This window comes from Macaca nemestrina, chromosome 8 (assembly GCF_043159975.1).
Source record: "Macaca nemestrina isolate mMacNem1 chromosome 8, mMacNem.hap1, whole genome shotgun sequence".
Taxonomy (NCBI): Eukaryota; Metazoa; Chordata; class Mammalia; order Primates; family Cercopithecidae; genus Macaca; species Macaca nemestrina.
This window is the reverse complement of record NC_092132.1, coordinates 75553283-75573660: the sequence shown is the minus strand read 5'-3', so window position 1 is coordinate 75573660 and position 20378 is coordinate 75553283. Positions and strand designations below refer to the sequence as shown.

Sequence of the window (20378 nt, the reverse complement as noted above, 5' to 3'; positions counted from 1 at the left end):
CCCTGAACATCAATTTCCTCAGCTGCAAAATGCACATAATACCAGTGACTACCTATGGTTGTTACAAGGCTTAAATGAGAATTTTTGTAGAGCTTAGTATAATGCTGGACACAAAATAAGCACCCAATACATTTTAGCATTATTCATTCCTTCCTTCCGTCTTCTCCCTCTCGTCATATACCTATTGAAAACTTATCACTGCTGCTATACATCATAAAAAATAACATTGCATCAAATAACTGTTTTTGTTCAAGGTAGAAGTCTGTTACAAGTAGTTACTCAATAAAATTCAAATTTGTGTTTAAATAGACCCTCATTATATGTTTCTATATTGACAGTCTTTATCATGTGTAGAACTAACATTGAGCCATTAAAAATGGGTAAAATTACTTCAGCGCTGATTAGATTCAAAGGACTGAATAGCTAACACATACTGTACAGCAGGAACAACTTAGAGTGCCAGACATGTAAACTCATTCATTCCTCACAATGACCCTATGATAATAAGTACCATAACTACCTTCTTTTATGGATTATAAAAACTGAGGCACAGAGTAACTTCCCCAAGGTCACATAGGTATTAGGTGGCAGACTAGGGTTTAAACCCAGGGGAATATGGCTTCAGGGTCATATACTCTTCATCTCTCAATTTTATTTATTTATTATTTATTTATTTTGAGATAGAGTCTCACTCTGTCACTCAGGCTGGAGTGCAACGGCACGATCTCAGCTCACTGCAACCTCCGCCTCCCAGCTTCAAGCGATTCTCCTGCCTCAGCCTCTCGAGTAGCTGGGACTACAGGCATGCGCCACCACACCTGGCTAATTTTTTGTATTTTTAGTAGAGATGGAGGCTCGCCACGTTGGCCAGGGTGATCTCAAACTCCTGACCTTCAAGTGATCCACCTGCCTCGGCCTCCAAAAGTGTTGGGATTACAGGCATGAGCCACCATACCCAGCTCTCATCTCTCAATTTTGCTGCCAACTGGACTAACGTCTCCTAAAAACAGTTCAAAAGACAGCATAAAGCACTGGTAAGACTAAAGCTCCTGCCTTCCCTCCTTCTCCCTACCCGAGTTGGTTCTCCCCATCTTTCCCTCCAGATGTTTCCCTGTCACTGTGCCCTCCTTAAGGACCTCTAAATAGAACACAGAACATATGCTGGATGTTCATAAATAGAGTTAATTAATCTGGTTTTCTGACAATGAAAAAAGTCTCTACTCTGATTTATTTCAGAACTGGAAAGAAAACAGACAAGACCAGAAATTTCACTATGAGTCAAGAACTTAAAACTCCTGTGTTACTTCCCTAACGCTGACAGGGGAACTCCTTTCTGTATGATTTAAAAATTCTACCAGACATAACACTTCCAACTTCAAAGAGCATTACTTATGAAAATAGGAAGTGTGTATAACAACTGGTATCTGTTAGCTGTTTTGAAAATCAATAGTGTTAAACATTATTCCTACCAACCTCAGAGTTACAATGTTATTATCATGTAATGAAACACAGAGAAAACAAAGTACTCTAAGACACTCTAGAAAGTAATTACTTTCTCCATGTGCATCTATGTTCCAAAAAAAAGTGAGTAATTACTTGGCACGTATCTTTTCTAATACTGAAGCATTCTCTTTACTATAAAGTGAAAATGCCTTATCAATGTATATATATTGCTAACCCACATGAAATGAATTCAGGACACCAATATTTTCAGTTAGTGCTTGCAATTGTAAAAAATAACTTATTATGTTCAAGTTGAGGACTGCAAGAACTCAAACACGACTCTGTTATTTGGATAAATAACATAACATCCAAAGTTGAAGTTCTCATTCTGAGTCCTAAGCATCACTTATTTTGCAAGACAGTTAAGTCTTAGGAAGTGAGAAAGCAGTTAAATCTCTAGCACACGTGAGGAAACAAAATATTAGCAAGAAAAAAGGGTCACTGAGAGTGTGACAATGGAAAAGCAGGACTGGCATTCCAGGCAGTGGGAGAGGGTTGTAAAGCAGACACACAAATACAATAAGAAAGTGAAAACAATGTATTTTTTTAAGGCACAGAAAAGATACTGAAAGGTATGATTAAAGTCAGCAGGAAAGTCCCCACACAGCCACAGCAGTCCTTTTCCTTCACTCTGCTATAAAGGAAGCACCCCAAACCTGAAGAATGCGGATTAAGCCAGTGTCCCCAAACCCTCTGTATAAGCTCCCTGCTATAAGAAATGGCTTCAGGAACACAATCTGATTCATGTGACAGTTGTGGAGGTCAGAAGTGTAAAATGGCTGAAAGGGCTGCGTGCCTTCTGGAGGCTGGGGAAGAGCCCATTTCCTTGCTTTTCCAGCTTCTAGAGTCCACCTGCATTCTTTGCTCGCAGCCCCTTCCTCCATCTTCAAGGCACATCACTCCAACCTGTGCTTCAATCAGCAAATCTCCTTCTCTGATTCTTGCCCTCCTGCCTCGCTCTTTCCTTTGATTATGTTGGGCCCACCCAGGTCATCTAAAATAATCTCAGAGTCCTTAATCACATTTGCAATGTCCCTTTTGCCATGTAAGATAACATATTCATAGGTTCTGGGGATTAGGATGTAGCTTTCTTTGGGATGTTATTATCCTGCCTGTCACCCCTTCCCAGACACGTTTCAGCTATTTTTTGTCTCCCTATTGGAAAAATTTTAAATACAAATGTACTATTATTTTAACTATCGTTAGTAAGAAGTGAAATTTAAAAATTAGAGAACAGAACTTACCAGTTTCCAATGAAACGAGGGTCATTCTGGTCAAGGTGAACAGGATTTCTGGGATCAACATAAAAACCAATAAGAAGTCCACCTAATAAATATCCCACTGCAGGGCCAAGTGCTCCCATGACATACATGATGGCTGAGAAGACAGAAGGGGAAATGTGAAATACAGCAACGTTTCATTACATGTTAGGAGTTCTCTCATTTCACTGTCATACCATAGGCACATCACAGTTCAATACAGTTAACTTTCAAAAAAGGGGACCTTCGGAGATTTGTGTCCATGTTTACATCTTGGTTTTGAAGCTTGCCCTTTATTTACCCATTGTCCTCTTAGAGCATCAGAATCATTGGGAGAGCTTTTTTGGTGGCTTTTGTTTTGTTTGTTTGTTTGTTTGTTTGTTTGTTTGTTTTTTGAGACGGTCTCGCTCTGTCGCCCAGGCTGGAGTGCAGTGGCTGGATCTCAGCTCACTGCAAGCTCTGCCTCCCGGGTTCAAGCCATTCTCCTTCCTCAGCCTCCCGAATAGCTGGGACTACAGGCGCCCGCCACCACGCCCGGCCAGTTTTGTGTGTTTTTACAGACAGGATTTCACCGTGTTAGCCAGGATGGTCTCGATCTCCTAACCTCGTGATCCACCCACCTCGGCCTCCCAAAGTACTAGGATTACAGGCATGAGCCACGGCACCCGGCCCTGTTTTTTAATGTAGGTGTTTGGGCCCCACTCCAGAACCACTAAATTCTAATTTCTAGAAGTAGAGACCCAGGCTAGTTAATGAGGCAGTCACTGAATAACCAAGAGAAGACTTTTTTTTATGTCTAACATAAAGAAAAAAAAAGAAAAAAGTAGGTGTCACTCATCATAGTTAGAAGATTCTAGCAGGATGGGGGAATTCAAGGCCAGATTTTGCTATGAGGCTGGATTCAGCTGAATTGACAAAACTGCTTAAGTGTCCTCAAATTGCTAATATTTTTTCAAACCACCACTTTAGAATTAAATAAGATGTTACAATGCATTTGGTTTACTGTTAATTGAAGAATCTTATTCAAATATGAATAAATCTGCCTAAATGGCATGGGTCAAAAGTTCCAAATGGAAAGCACCAACCACAGATGAACCAGAAAATAATTTTTTAAAGCACATGCCCAAGGGAGTGGGGAGAGTATGTCTCACTGTCAGTGAATCAAAAAGGTTGTCACTGTATCCAAAAAACTTGCCATCAAAATGTGCATATAGGCCAGGCATGGTGGCTCACGCCTGTAATGCCAACACTTTGGGAGGCCAAGGCTGGTGGATCACCTGAGGTTAGGAGTTCGAGAGCAACCTGGCTAACATGGTGAAACCCCATCTCTACTCAAAATACAAAATTAGCCACTGTGGTGGCACATGCCTGTACTCCTAGCTACTTGGGAGGCTGAGGCAGGAGAATCGCTTGAACCTGGGAGGTGGAGGTTGCAGAGAGCCAAGATGACGCCATCACACTCCAGCCTGGGCAACAAGAGCGAAACTCCATCTCAAAAAAAAAAAAAAAAAAAAAAAAAAAAACAGGCCAGGTGCAGTGGCTCACGCCTGTAATCCCAGAACTTTGGGAGGCTGAGGCAGGTGGATCACTTGAGGTCAGGAGTTTGAGACCAGCCTGGCCAACATGGTGAAACCCCATTTCTACTAAAAATACAAAAATCAGCTGGGCATGGTGATGTGCACCTGTAATCCCAGCTACGCGGGAGGCCGAGGTGGGAAAATCACTTGAACTTAGTGGGCAGAGATTGTAGTGAGGCAAGATCACACCACTGCACTCCAGGCTGGGAAACTGAGCAAGACGCCAAAAAAAAAAAAAAAAAGGATGTATAGCAAACAACAACAAATCCATTAGCATTCCTTTAATTTTTTGTTTTTCAATTTTCACTTTTATAATTTAAAATTATAAAATAAGTAATATTTTGTCAATTTTAAAATTTTAAGATAGGGTATGTAATTCCTTGAGAATCATAGAAAAATCTAGCCACATTCCAAACCTAATTTTTTCCTATTTGAACTCAGTTATCTGGGGACAAATCAATAAACACTTTTTTTTTTTTTTTTTTTTGATACGGATTCTTTGTCGCCCAGGCTGGAGTGCAGTGGCGTGATCTTCGCTCACTGTAACCTCTGCCGCCCTGGTTCAAGCGATTATCCTGCCTCAGCCTCCCCATTAGCTGGGATTACAGGCGCCTGCCATCGTGCTGGGCTAATTTTTGTACTTTTAGTAGAGACAGAGTTTCACCATGTTGGCCAGGCTGGTCGCGAACTCCTGACCTTGTGATACACCCACCTCAGCCTCCCAAAGTGCTGGGATTACAGATGTGAGTCACCACACCCAGCCAATAAACACTTTTATGGCACTGTTGTGTACAAGGCCTGGTAATGAACTCAGATGTTAAGTGTTCCTCATTTCCAATGTCGTCATACATTGTTAACCACTGAGTAAATAAGGAAGCTTTGCCACATCCTTTAAAGTTACCAGAAAGCAAACTGGAATAATTAGAATGGCTTCACCTTACTTTATCATTCACACCTAAATACACTTTGAATGATTTTTGTACCTCCTGTTACTTTTAACCACAAACAGCAAGACAGTAATTTAACACCTGCTCTCACTTTTCACACTATTTCAAAAGAGAAAGCACAGTGTTTATTTTATAGAATCATCTGCTCATAACAATAAGACATTAAGTTCTTTGACTCTCCATCTGTGATTGGAAATGGAAAATGGAGGCAGAGCCACAGGTAACTGGTACTCTTTCGGAAGTATGCTTCTCATCAATAAAATTAGAATTTTGATAAAGATCTTGTTAATCTCTTTGTTTATAACCTAGACTGTAACTCAAGAATAGAAAGTACTTTTTCTGTTACAGGTATTCCCATATGCATATGAAGATAACACTTATGTTTACACCTCCAGGCAAACCGGCATCATTTACAACTTAAAACTGTAATGAGGCCAAAATGTGACATGAATCATTCTCCCAAAATAGTTCTTCTGGCATGAAAGAGGCTATCTTACAAACACAGACAGGGAAAAGGGTATTTCCGCCATACTGTTTATGCCGGGGCACCTGAGGATAACATCTTGGAGTGGCAAACGGAATTGTGCAGGATGTGTATTGGCCAGACACACAATTATCCAGTGAGAGGAAAATTCATTAAATAGCATTCACCAAAAAAAACCCTAACTACTCCCTAAAATATAGATAAAGCTTTTTAAAATTTGTCAGTGTAACCAGAAACATTTATTTCTATTATATAGCAAGCAAGTCCAATGGAATCATTCCCATATATATCTGTGTGCCTGTGTGTGTATATATGTATGTATATGTGTGCCTGTGTATGTATATGCATGTATATGTGTGCCTGTGTGTATTTAGATACATATATACACACACACATGGCACACATATGCATACATATACACTTACATATATGTGTATATGTGTATAATTACTGTATATCGCAATTATATATGTATACATATGAATATATAACTATATATTACAGTTATATAAGAATGTGTGTATATGTATATTACTCTGTGTGTGTATTATATATATTATATATATTAACCAATGGTTCTCAGTCAGAGCTTACAAGAGAAGCAAATTGCTGAAGCCGACCCGTACCACTCAACTCCCCCAGTCAAAAACTCCCAGTCATTCCTACTGACTGAAGGTAAAGTTCTAAACTGCCCCACCTGGAGTTCAAGTGCCGGACAAACTGGCCTCCTGCTACCATTCTATCTTAAAACTGTAAGATCTAAAGCCTGTACTCCAGGCTCCATGATCAGCACAGGCCTAGGAGGAACCAGGTCCCTTCCTTTGCTGACCTCACCATACCCTGCCTGGGACTTTCCAACTCTCTGGATCCTACCCATTCTTCAGGGTCCAATCAAGTCCACCCCTGACTGTCCTCCTCTGAATGGCCTTTCTCCTCAGAATCCCTGTAGACTCTTTTTTGTCTATTCTAGCAGCCTTCACACTCCCTCATGCATCTCTAGAAGTAAAAGGTTTTAAGTATTAATCTCGAATGGAAGCGTTTTCTGTGTGATGTGTAGGTACTATCAGTCTCTGTCTCACAGCTCACTTCAAATGCATCAGTAAATCCTGTTGGTTCTCCCATCAAATTATATCCAGCATCCAGCTCCTTCTCCTCACCTCCATAGCTAATACTCTGGTCCAGGCTCATCTGGAAAATTACCCTAGGCCTTCCAGCTGGTCTCCTGGCTTCTGCCCTTACTTCCCTACAATGTATTTCAACACAGCAGCCTTAATATCCTCTAGAAACATGAGCCAGATCATGTCACTTCTTGGCTCACACCCTCCAGTGCCTTCCCATCCCACTCTCAGTCCGAAACCCACGTGTAGCTACAGGGACCTGCCGACACATTTGCAGCCTCTCCTTTACCTCCCCACTTCGTCTCTCATCACTCCCTGTTCCCTAGGCTCCAGTCATACTGGTCTCTTCGTTCTTTAACCTTCCAGGCACATCTCCGCCTTAGGGTCTTAGCAGTTGCTCTATGTGCACGTGTGTGTGTTTGTGTGTGTATGCATGCGTGTATGTATGTGTGTGTGTGTGTTTTGAATGCTCTTCCCCGCCACATGGCCACACGGTTCCTTCACTCACTCCCTCCAGGTAGTTACTCAAACAGTTCCTTCTCACTGGCTCCTGACGTGGCCACCTTATTCAAAAATTAAAGACTCTTTCCCCAATTCTTACCACCCCTTTTCCCGCTTTATTTTTCTCCTTAGTATATATCACCACCTAACACTACATATTTCCTTTGTCCATCTTGCTTATCATCTGTCTTCTCCAACTGGAGCATAAGCTCCTCAAGAGATGCTTGTCAGTGGTGCTCACTGCTGTGTCCCCAGTGCCCCGCACGTGGAGGAGGCACACAGCCCTCTGCACTCACACGCTCGTTACTCTCACTGCTCCCATGCAGCCAGTGAACACTCTACTGTCATGAATAACAGTAGATGTCATGATGAAATTCTTCCTCAGTGTACACCAGCTCCCGACATCTTAGCTAAGAACAGCAGCTATCAACCCATATTTCATGTGGTGAAGTTGATAAATTCATGTTTTTTGACCGTGTCCCATCAGATCTGATTACACCGTCATTGATTTTCTCTTTTGATGAAGAACTTGGAAGTTTGAACTTCAATTCAAACTTCATTTGAATTCAATGAACCAGTAATATAAATATAAATAGAAGCTCCAATCTGTCCTTCCTGCACCCCATTGGATTATCTCACAGGCAATGGAGTGCCCACTCCCCTCTGAGAGCATGCTAAATCATTCCATTTATTTGAGATTAAATGTGCCCTACTTTTTATTTCTATTTATCCTGTCAAATAGTTATCTCATATCTTTTCAAGAAGCTCTGCATCGTTGACAGCAGGAATCACATCCTACATAGTACTACATAGTGGATAAAGCACAGACTCCAAAATCATGTGTTCAAATCTCAGCTCCAATTCTCAACAATCTTAGGACCTTGAGCAAGTTGTTTAAGCTCTCTGAGCCCTTTTCCTCATCTGTAAAGCTGAGATGGTAGAAGTATTGACTCACAGGGTTATCATAGGCATGAAAGGAGTTAATACCTGTAAAGCATGTGGAATGCCTGGCACACAGGCTATATAAGAATAAGCCGTTTTAGGCCGGGCACGGTGACTCATGCCTGTAATCCCAGCACTTTGGGAGGCCAAGGCAGGTGGATCATGAGGTCAGGAGTTGGAGACCAGCCTGACCAACACGGCGAAACCCCATCTCCACCAAAAATACAAATACTAGCCAGGCATGGTGGCACACACCTGTAGTCCCGGCTGAAGTGGGAGGATCACCTGAGTTTGGGAGGTCAAGGCTGCATGAGTCATGATCATTCCACTGCACTCCAGCCTGTGCAACAGAGTAAGACCTTGCCTCTTTGGACATGGGAGGCATTCAATATGAATTTTTTATGGATTGATTACATACCATGATCAAAAGAATGACCATACCCCTTATTTCTTATCCTATATCTCTGATTCCACCTTTGTCTGGATGTACCTCCTCCCAACCTTGGCAAGATGTACAGGTTACACATCAAAGGAATGCCTGTTATTTCCTTATTTGCCCATAGTCACAGACTTAAACTTATATAGATTTAGACTGTGTTGGTCATCTCAGGCTGCCATGACAAAATACCACACACTGGGTGGCTTAAGAAACTGACATTGGTTTCCTCAGTTTAAGAGGGTGGAGTCTAAGATCAAGGTGCCATCAGCACTGCCTTCTGAGGAGGTCTCTCTTCCTGGCTTGTGGATGGCTACCTTCTTGCTGTGTCCTCCTCTCCCTACACGAACAGGGAGAGAGCATTCTGGCGTCTCTTCCTATTCTTATAAGGACCTTATAGATTAGGGACCAGGCACATGACCTCATCTCACCTTAACAACCTCCCTAGAGGCTCCCTCTCCACATACAATCATACTGGAGGTCAAGGCTTCGACATATGAATCCTTGGGGGACATAATTCAGTCCCTAGCAGATACCGACCCACCTGCAACCATATCATTCCTCTTTCCCTTCTCTTGCTATCACTTCACTGCTCATCTAACATGTCTGTCCTCACCTTGACCACAGCCTGCCTCCCTCGGCCTCGGACATGATTTCTCTCCTGACTGTGCTTCCACCTCGTTCACTCAGTCAGCAAACTGGCATCTTGTGGTACCATCCCTTCAGGCTTGACTGAGTCCCCAGAGTCTGCTGGTCGCATGGTCATTCTTTCTCCAGAACATCCTATGTACACTCGACCTAGAGCTAGCTCAGTGACCCACATGGGCTACACTCCCCATCCTTGAAAGCCCAGTGCTTCACTGAGGCCTCGCCTGACCCACACAGGCCACAGGAATGTCTGTCCTAGGGGCTCACATCAAGTATTATCTGCACTGCCCACTGTATTATGTTGTTGTATTATCACTACATACCCATTCATCACTTTTTTTCATCTTTCCAGCTAGGTTAGACAGACTTTGAGGGCAGGCAACATGAATCACACTTTTCTGAATCTGCCCCAAAACCTAAAATACTGAACTATTGACACAGGAAGCACTGAAGTGAACATCCTCAGATCAGATCAGAGCCCCGCGCCCACACCTGTGCCTTGTCAAAAGTTACTCTCTCTGAGCCCTAAAATGATGATGCATGTAACATGCTTAATATAATAAACATTGAAAAAAATACTAAGTTGGATTTTTATGTTGAATAATTACCTACTCGTTCTCTAATAAATATTATTAAATATTAATTTTGTGTAGATCACATACATACATTACTTAATACATGACATACTTAACACCTTTAGGTTATCTTAATAAGTTATCTCTTCTGGAGTCACTATTTTTGATTCAGGAACTGGTTTTTGTGACAGGCTGGGGAGATGGGAGTTGGGAAAGAGAACATCCAGCCTCTCTTTCCTTGCAGAAGGGCCAGTGCAAGGTATCTTTCTGGAGTTGAACACGTGCATGTCTATGCCTGTTTCTATAATTATTTTAAATTAAACTTTAGGGTTTTTCCTAATGATTACTAAATATAAGATGGATTCATTTAGGGAGAACTCTCAAGAGCACAAAAAATAATTTTAAAAAATCAGCATAATCTCTACTACCCAAATAATACCATATTAACAATAGTAATAAATATTTTGTACTATTCATATGTTCATCTACTGTATAAACTTTTTGAATAGTTAGAATTACACAGTAATTATTGTTCTATAGTTCTGTTTTTTCGTGTAACTATCTCAAGCTTTTTCTATGTCAGTAAGTATTCTTCTATAACATTTGCTGTGTCTAAATGGTGCCTCATGATGTGGTTATCTCATACTTCATAGAATACTCCCCTATGGATGCCAGCTTTATGCTGTTACAAATATCTAGCTGAGATTATTGCTCTGAAGATTGTATGACCTATTTGAAGCTTTATTATGCATGTGCTGCAAAGAACTAGATCCCAGCCGGGCACGGTATCTCACACCTGGAATCCCAATACTTCGGGAGGCCGAAGTGGGAGGATCACTTGAGCCCACAAGTTCAAGACTAGCCTGGGCAACAGAGTGAGACTCTGTCTTTATTATTTTATAATTAATTAATTAGTTAGTTAAATTTTTTCAGTGAAGCAGATCCCAACATAAAGATTGCGACACCCACCCACATATACACAATCATTGTAAATCATTGATTTACAAATCATTGATTGTGTATCATTGTAAATCATTCCCAGCTCAGCTGTGTACTTTCGTGGAGTTAAGAAGCCACTTATGATGGGAAGGGTTTCCGATCTTTTCAGACCCTTCCAAAAAGGCCACCTTCCACAAGGGGAAGCCAGCTCCCCAGCTCACCCTGGCCTCGGACCTCACAGCTGCCCCAGTGGAGAGGCGGCTCTCAAGAAGCCTGGCCCTGCTACAGCTTCCTAGCTGCCTCCTCGCTGCCCACCCCCCACAGTATTTCCTGCACTGATCTGCCCCAAGCTCCTGGACCTTACCAGAACTTGTATTTAATTTTCTTCTTAAATGACTCTTCCCCTTATTCTATGATCACTTCTGCTTTTGACATTAAAGCACATTAACTGCTATTTTTAATCCCATTTACCATCACATTTTTAACTTTCTCCTGCAGGTTTCACCTTTATTATACTCTAATCTCTCTTTCACTTTTAGCTTTTGATCTTACTTTTTTATTTTATTTTATTTTAGATGGAGTTTCACTCTTGTCACCCAGGCTGGAGTGCAGTGGTGCAACCTTGGCTCACTGCGACTTCCGCCTCCCGGGTTCAAGTGATTCTCCTGCCTCAGCCTCCTGAGTAGCTGGGATTACAGGCTCCCGCCACCATGCCCAGCTAATTTTGCATTTTTACTAGAGATGAGGTTTCACCATGTTGGCCAGGCTGCTCTTGAACTTCTGACCTCAAGTGATCTGCCCACCTCACCCTCCCAAAGTGCTGGGATTACAGGTGTGAACCACCACACCCCACCTGATCTTACATCATTTTAAATGTATTTTATCTTTTAAAACATTTTCCTGGGGTGTTATATTTTAAAAATTAACTTTCATGTTTTTCTTTTGAATGTGTTCTTACTTTCTATCTCTCATACTTTTAAGTTTGCCTACTTTTTTAGTGCTGTTCGTATGAGGCTAAATTTATTTGTAGCAATTATCTTGATTTTAGAACTTTAAACCTTTGTTATATTCCTTAATTTTACCTTATTTTTAGTGTTGAATGGTTTTTCTTTCCTTTTTAGTCTTCTTACATTATCTCCTTTAACAGTGTTTATCTTACTCTTCTCTTATGCGGTGCTTATTTTGTGATCAGTTTTGGTGATTGCTCATGAGAAGCTGGGTGCAGCATCACACCTCTTCTGGGCATATCTCACCCAGAGGTCTCTGTCGCTGCTGCCCCAGCTGCCCCTCGGGCTCGTCCAGTGGGTGAAAGATGGTAGCCTGAGAGGTTTAGAGTTCATTCTCTCCAGGACTCAAGCTCACTCAACACATGGCATGTTGGATTAGCTGGAACCTATGCTTGCTCTCTCACATTATCCAGTAATGAGAAATGTGAGTTCTAATCCAAGTTCTCTGATGAATAACTGCTGACACTAAGACGAGCCAGAGGGCTCTTTATTCAGCTCCAGCCTGGCCCTGGGGAGGGTCCTATGGGTTGACCTTCCCAATGGCTGCTCCAGAGATGGGGAGAAATTGCACCCTGCAACATGCTCCGGGAGCTACTTCACCACTTATCAAGGCTGCCACCCCATTCCTGGCAGAATTCAGAGACGCTCCTCCCTCTTCACCACAAAAACCCAACAAGGCTGCATCAGGGATTATCTCAAACTGGGTTGTTCCATGGAGTCAGCTGCAACCTCGGGGACCAACTCTCTGAACTCTACAATCTATATGAAATAATTCAACCTGCTTGGAAACCTATGCCCCTGAATCACAAGAAATGATTCTGGCATATAATCGCAGCACTCTGGGAGGTCAAGGCAGGAGGATCACTTGAGTCCAGGAGTTGAAGACCACCCTGGGCAACGTAGTGAGACTTCGTCTCTACAAAAAGTTTAAAAATTAGCCAGGTGTGGTGGCACATGACTCTAGTCCCAGCTATTTGGGAGGCTGAAGTGGAAGGATCCCTCCAGCCTGTGGGGTGATGGGGGTTGAGGCTGCAGTAAGCTATAATTGCACCACTGCACTTCAGCCTGGGTGACAGAGAGAGAGAAAAGAAAAGAAAAGAGAAAAAGGAGGGAGGGAGGAGAAAGGAAAGGGAAGAAAAGAAAGGAAAGGAAAGGAAAGGAAAGGAAAGGAAAGGAAAGGAAAGGAAAGGAAAGGAAAGGAAAGGAAAGGAAAGGAAAGGAAAGGAAAGGAAAGGAAAAAGGAAGGAGAAGAAATGATTCTGGAGTTCCTAACGGTGGTCAGCCAGGCAGATATGGGCCTTCCTGGACCTGGGAAACTGAGGGACCCAGTCAAAACCAGCATCATGTAGGGCTGCAGAGTCACCTCCTTCCTGGCCTCATGCCCTAAAAGGTTGAATAAGGATTCACATGTAAGTTCAGAGATCATCCACTCATCCATGCACCCTGTGATGCAGGGCACTGGGACAGGGAGGGGTCATTGCAAAGGTGAATCAAACTGATGCATTTTCTTCCAGGAAAGAAACATGTAAAACTCACTATGATCCAAGGTTCAGTGAATAGGTGCAACAAGCACCAATAATACGCTGTGGACTGTGGGAAAGAAATGATGCGTTGTAATTAGTTGGGGACGGAGGACAGAGAAGGCTTCATGGACCCTGGACACTAAAGGCTGAGCAGCACACGTGGGCAAAGGCCCACAGATTTGAAAGTGAATGGTATATTCAGGGAATTGCAACTGATCACACTCAGGGAGAGGCAGAGAAGAGTGACCACCACCACCTGCACCCTACTCCCATCTTGGGGCCTCGATGCATACACAGCTGTGTGCAGGTTGCCAGCCCCTCTTCTCTGAGTGCCCTAGAGAGTGATGGTAGCACAGAACTGGCTTCCCCTACCACGTAATGGCATTTGGAAATGGTTTTCTGTTGTTTCTCAGAAGACAGGAGAAGAACAAGTCACGTCCACTGTGCTATTGAGAGCAGGCTCCAGCATCTAGAACGGGGAGTCCGGGCACTCGTCTTTGGGTCTCCTGAACACTTGTATCTTTCCTGCCACATCCTCTTCCCTCTCTGCTTTTGCACTAGTCACTGGGATGCAGTTGAGAGTCCAGAGTACCAGAGGCTGTCCAAGGCCTCTCTGTCCACCTCATTCCTGCTGTCCCCATCTCTTGGAAGTGGCAATTCCCCTTCTCATTCATTCTCTCTGTTTGGGGGCAGAATTCAGTGAAAGAATGACCACCCTCAACTGTGGTGGGGGCCACCCCTATTGCACACAGTTCTGATAGCCCATCATTCATGAAGCCCCATCCTCCATGATTCATCAGAAGACAGGTGACCAACCCAGGCCACTCAGATGCCCTTCTTCCTGGAAGATCTTTCCCCAGATGCCGACGGCTCACTCACTCCCTTACTTCTTCCAGATCTCTGCCCAAATATTATCCCTTACAGAAGCCACAGTGTTCCACACATCTACACATGGCACCTGCCACCTGCTTCCATCCCGCTGTCACCCACCCTGCTGCAGTTTTCATCAAGGTGCATATCACTGCACTGCATACTTTTATATATTTGTTCATTATCTGCCTCTCCCACTGGAATGTCAGCTCATTGAGAACAAGGACTGTTTTTCTCACTGATGCATTATCAGTGCCTAAGCAGTGCTGATTGTAAGCACTAATAAGCCTTTATTGAATGGAGAAGGGATGAAGACATGGACTTTGAATCTTGGGTGAAATAACAGAAGCAGCTGCAGCTTTGTCCTTACAGCAGAGCCTTGAAGAGTCATCCATAGGCTCCTGGTGCTAGACTCTCAGGGCTGCCCTGTCACAGTGAGCATCTATACCTCCCCCAATCCCACCCCAATAGAGTCCTTGATTTACAGAGTTGGTTCCTATGGTTTACAGTCACAGATCCCTGCCTCATGCCTTCTCCAGGCCCTCCACAGGCCACCACCATCTCCAAGTGGGTTTGCTGGGTTCTCAGAGTCTCCTTATAACTGACCTGGATTTACTGTTCCCTTTGACAAATTTGAACTTGGTCTCTCAATTATCACCCTCTAATTCCAAGTCACACCCCACCCCCAGCTCATTGCTGATTGCCCATGGCTCCCCCATATTCCCTCTGGTGTGTAACCCACTTTCTCAGCTGCCACACACGGCAGTGAACCCTGCTGAGAACTGTGCCCACAGCAGTTTAAGGTTACAAGCTTAATATAGGTCCAGTTTCAGGGTCTGGGACTGCACCCAGGATGGTGCCACAGAAAAACATTTTATGCACATGTCTAAGTCCTCAAATGGCTATTAACCCTGGTGTGCGGCATAATGATAGGAGGCCACCCTCTTGTATGCGTTTGGTGACACAGCACTGCAGATAACAAAAGGATACGAAGAACAATCCACACGCATCACCACGATACCGCAACAGCGATACCAACTCTCTTTCAACTTGCATATTCCCTGAAAAATAGCCAAAGTACTTTAAAGCACCAGAGCACTGTATTTAAAGAAAATTATTCCAACTCATTCCTTCCACTCACAAGCACAGGCAGATAAGAGGCCTTTGATCTCAGTTATTTTGAGCAGCAATTTTTTTATTTTAAGTGATTCCGTTATTTTGACACAGGCCTGACAGCAAAAGAACAGCTGCCATGGCAGTCAGGGAATACTCTATCACTTTGCTGAAACATCCAGAGAGCACCTCAGGTCACAAATGAGAGAGGAAGAGAGTTTCAGTAGATTTGGAGAGCTTTCTCCTCGCTGCCATAGAGAGAAATCGTTGGTTGAAATTCACTAACTTCCTTTAGAAATATTTTCAAAGTAATTTGAAAATTATTTAGAGAATAATGTGTTCCCTAAAAGGGAACATACAAATGTATAAGCAGCAGCCACTTATGCTTAATTAGCATCTGGGGCATGGAAGGGGAACAGGTTTAATGTGCTGTGGCTTTAAAACATCAGATTGGCACATGTATCTATATGTAACAAACCTGCACGTTGTGCACATGTACTCTAGAACTTAAAGTATAATAATAAAAAAAAACACCTGTGAGTGACCACTGTCTATACACTTCATCAGATCCTCAAGAAGGAGCACAGGGGGTTATCAGGAAGGCATGAAAAATATTAGGCCAAATTTTTAAAAGTATATTTTGGAGCAAAACAATTTTCATAAAAAGTTAAGAATGAATCCCCTTAGAACACAAACAGAAAATGGACGAGACTTACCAAAACATAAATGAACTCATGAAAAACTTTAACCTCACAAGTTATCAAAGAAATAGAAGCTGCAGCTGGACACAGTGGCTCATGCTTATACTCCTAGCACTTTGGGAGGCCACGGTGGGAAGATCATTTGAGCTCAGGAGTTGGACACCAACCTGGGCAACATAGTGAGACCTAGTTCTCTACAAAAAAAAATTTTAAATTAGCCAGGTGTGGTGGTGCATGCCTGTAGTCCCAGCTACTTGGGAGGTTGAGGTAGGAAGATGGCTCCAGCCCAGCAGACTAGGCTGCAGTTTGCCATGATTGAGCCACTGCAATCCAGCCTGGGTGACCAAGATCCCATCTCAAAAAAAGAAAAAGAAAAAGAAAAAAAGCTGCAAACACTGAGACACAATTCTAATTTAATAAACTCACAAAGACTGAAATAACACTCAGTGCAGAAACAAAATCAGTGAGTTAGTTATTCTAATCCACTGCTGGTACAAAGTTATACGATCCAACTTTTGGACAGTAATTCCCATATATATATATATATATATATATACACACACACACATACATATATATACACACACACACATATATATATATCATAGCAACATTTATCAATATATTGTGTATACAATAGAAACAACATTAATAATAAAGTAATTGTTAACTAAATTTTGAGACACAGTGTGGCTATTAATTTTAATGTTTATGAAGAGTTTTTATAGCTTGAAGAAATATTTATTTTTAAATTTAAGTGAAAATGAAGGATACAAAATTTTTTTAATAATGTGGTCATGATTATATAAACCTTCAAAAAAAGACTGGGCTGGGTGCTGAGACCTGTCATCTCAGCACTTTGCAAGGCCAAGGCTGGCGGATTGCTTGAGCTCAGTTCAGGACCAGCCTGGGCATCATAGCAAGAACCCATCTCTACAAAAAATACAAAAATTAGCTGAGCGTGATGACATGCACCTGTAGTCCCAGCTACTCGGGAGGCTGAAGTGAGAGTATCACTTCAGTCCAGGGGTTTGAGGCTGCAGTGAGCCGTGATCATGCCACTGCACTCCAGCCTGAATGACAGAGTGAGACCCTGTCTCAAAACAAGAAACAAACCACAGAAAGGAAAAAAAAAAAAACATCTAGCAGGAAATAATCATAGAAAATATTTCTGAACAGGTACTTTACCAAAAAAGATACATAAATGGAAAATAAGCACATGAAAGAGATTCAGCATCATTAGTCATCAGAAAAGTGCAAATTAAAACCACAATGAAATACCACTAAACACCTATTTGAATGGTTAAAATTAAAAAGACAGACCATACCAAGTGTTCTGGAGGATGTGATGCAAACTAGAATGTCATACCCTGCTGGTGGGAATGTAAAATTGGTACAACCACTTTGGAGAACATTTCAGTAGTGTCTTATGGAGTCGAACATATACATATCACACGATTCAACCATTCCATGCCCAGGTATGATCACAAAAGAAATAAAAACATATGTCCATACAAATGTTCATAGAAGCCTTATTTGTAGTAGTGAAAAACTGGAAACATCGAAAACATCTGTCTAGAGATGAAGGGATAATGAATTGTAGTATGGTCACACAATGGAATATTACTTAGCAATACAAAGAAATGAACTATCGATACTTGCTGAAATGTGGAGAAATCTCAAAATAATTATGTTGAGTGAAAGAAAGCAGACATAAAAGAGTACACACTGGATGATTCAATTTATGAAATTCTAGAAAATGTGAACTATCCCATAGTAATAAGAAACCAGAACAGTGTTACCCAGGGACTGAGGAGGCCAGGCAGAAGGAGAGATTTAAAACAGGCCCAAGAACGCTCTTGGCAATGTTGGATCTGGATCCGTTTGCCATCTTGATTGTGGTGATGGCTTCACTCGGGTGGGTGTGTGGGGGGGTGTGTGTGTGTGTGGTCGTGGTGGTAGTAGTAGTCCCCACTTACTCTTGGTTTCACTTTCTGATGTATTAGTTACCCACAGCCAACTGCAGTCCAAAAATATTAAATGGAAAATTCCAGAAATCAACAATTCTTAAGTTTTAAATTGCACGCCGTTCTGAGTAGCCTGGTGAAATTTCACATTGTTCAGCTCTGTCCCCACCGGGGATGTGAATCCTCCCTTTGTCCCGCGTCCTGACGCTGTCTACGCTTCCCACACGTTAGTCATCAACATCATCTGCTCCTGACATCCAGTCATCGACGTCGTCATGACTGGATGCCAGAAGCAGATGGTCCTTCCTCTGAGTGTCGTTAGAAGGTCAACTGTCCACAACTGTCAACTGTGCCTACGTCATTCATCTCCCTTCATCTCATCACATAGACATTTTATTATCTCACATCACCACAAGAAGGGTGAGTAAAGTACAATAAGATATTTTGAGAGAGAGACCACATTCACATAAATTTTACTATAGTATATTCTTGCAATTGTTCCATTTTATTATTTTTGTTGTTAATCTACTGTGACTAATTTGTAAATTAAACTTTGTTATAGGTATGTATACATAGAAAAAGACAGTATATATAGTGTTCAGATCTATATGAGGTTTTAGGCATGCATTGAGGGGTATTCCCTGCAGACAATGAGGGACTATTGCATATTTATATATATGTATGGGGGTGTGTGTGTGCATATATGTGTTAAACCTTTTCAAATTGTATATTTAATTATGTACAGTTTATTTTATGTCAATTTTATGTCAGGAATAAAAGGAAGGACCAGAGATCTAAAAGTGGATTCTGGAAGTGGTTGCACAACTCTATATATTTACATCACTGAGTTGTATACTTAGAGTAGGTAAACATGGTCTGTAAAATATGCTTCCAAAGAATCATTAAAAAAAACAAAATAGACTAGAAGGAAACACATCCATGTGTTAAAAGTTGTTAGCTCAGGTTAGTGAAATTACAATGGGGTTTTTTTGGTGCTTTCCTTATAACTTTTCATATTTTCAGGTTTTCCTAATTGAATCCGTATTAAAATAAGCAAAAAATTAAACATATCTTTGGGAATTAGTAGTACCTCTATAGTATTCAGCTACCAATGCTCCAGCCATCAAATGTACTATCTTTGTATATACTTAGGACAAATCAGTATTTTTTAACTTGAAGGAGGCCTTTACAGGTTAATGGATTTGTTTTATTTGTTCTTATGTCTATATCATTTTTTGCAGGGGCACCTCACACATCCTGAACATCAATAATCTCTGAGGAATGTATGTACAGGACAGTATTTGTAAAGCAGCCCTCCCATTTTCTGTAAGATTGATCTGTCTAGTACTTCAAGATGACTTCTTATAGGCCAAACTATTATAACAAGTCAAGGGTTAACAAACTACCAGCAGATCTGGTAAATACAGTTTTATTAGAAAACAGCTACATGGATTCATTTATGTATTGTGTATGGCTACTTACACCAAAACAGCAGAGTTGAGCGACTGCAACAGACGTGGTACAGCCCACAAAGCTGAAGATATTTACTATCTGACCCTTTATATAAAAAGTTTGCCGACCATTATAATAAACCATGGCAGTCTTTTATTAAGCATTTATTCTGTTCCAAGTATCAGCAAAATGTTTGCATACATTGTTTATTTTAATTTTCACCCGTAAGGTAGTTATAATTATTTAAGCTATGACTCTAAACCACAGAAGTATGGGTAAATTTTTGTTTAGATGCATATCTGAAAAAGCCATTTCTCTATAAAGTTTATAGTTTTAACATGTTAACTACGTAGAATAAAATTATGCATGGAAATCAAAAGACTATTTGCATAAAAAGAAAATTTATTTGTAAAATCAATTTTTCCAAAGCAGGCAGTATCTCAAAGGTTCAACTTATAAAGGCGTAAACCCGAAGCAGTATTTTAATTGAACTATAATTCATGCTGAAGTGAAATAGAATCATAACTGTTATTTAATGACTACCTTTCAGAAACTACACTAGGTGCTTCACATTACTTGTGCCATCAACACTATCATTCCTATGGTAAAAAAATACTGTCATTTTCAATTTACAGATGAGAAAGCTGAGTCCCTGAGAAGTTAAGGAGATAAGCAATTAGTAAATGGTAGAGCCCAAATTAGAACTTGACTCTATCTGAACCCAAAGCCTGTCCCCTTTTCATTTAAGGGCACATTTCTCCAAAACACAAAAAAGTATTAAAATTTTAATTATAAGAAGCTTAATCAAACTAAAAA

The 20378-nt window shown here is 41.4% G+C and overlaps 1 protein-coding gene across 3 annotated transcripts in view; it reads right to left on the bottom strand.

The window, feature by feature from the left end:
• The window catches only part of LOC105483609 (solute carrier organic anion transporter family member 5A1), a 151151-nt gene that overhangs the window by 83498 nt on the left and 47275 nt on the right, over positions 1–20378 (bottom strand). For all 3 annotated transcript variants that reach the window (XM_011744570.2, XM_024793326.2, XM_011744572.2), the window contains exon 2: positions 2748–2880. In XM_011744570.2, the coding sequence (XP_011742872.2) occupies positions 2748–2880 (133 nt within the window). The remainder of the gene's footprint in view (positions 1–2747; positions 2881–20378) is intronic.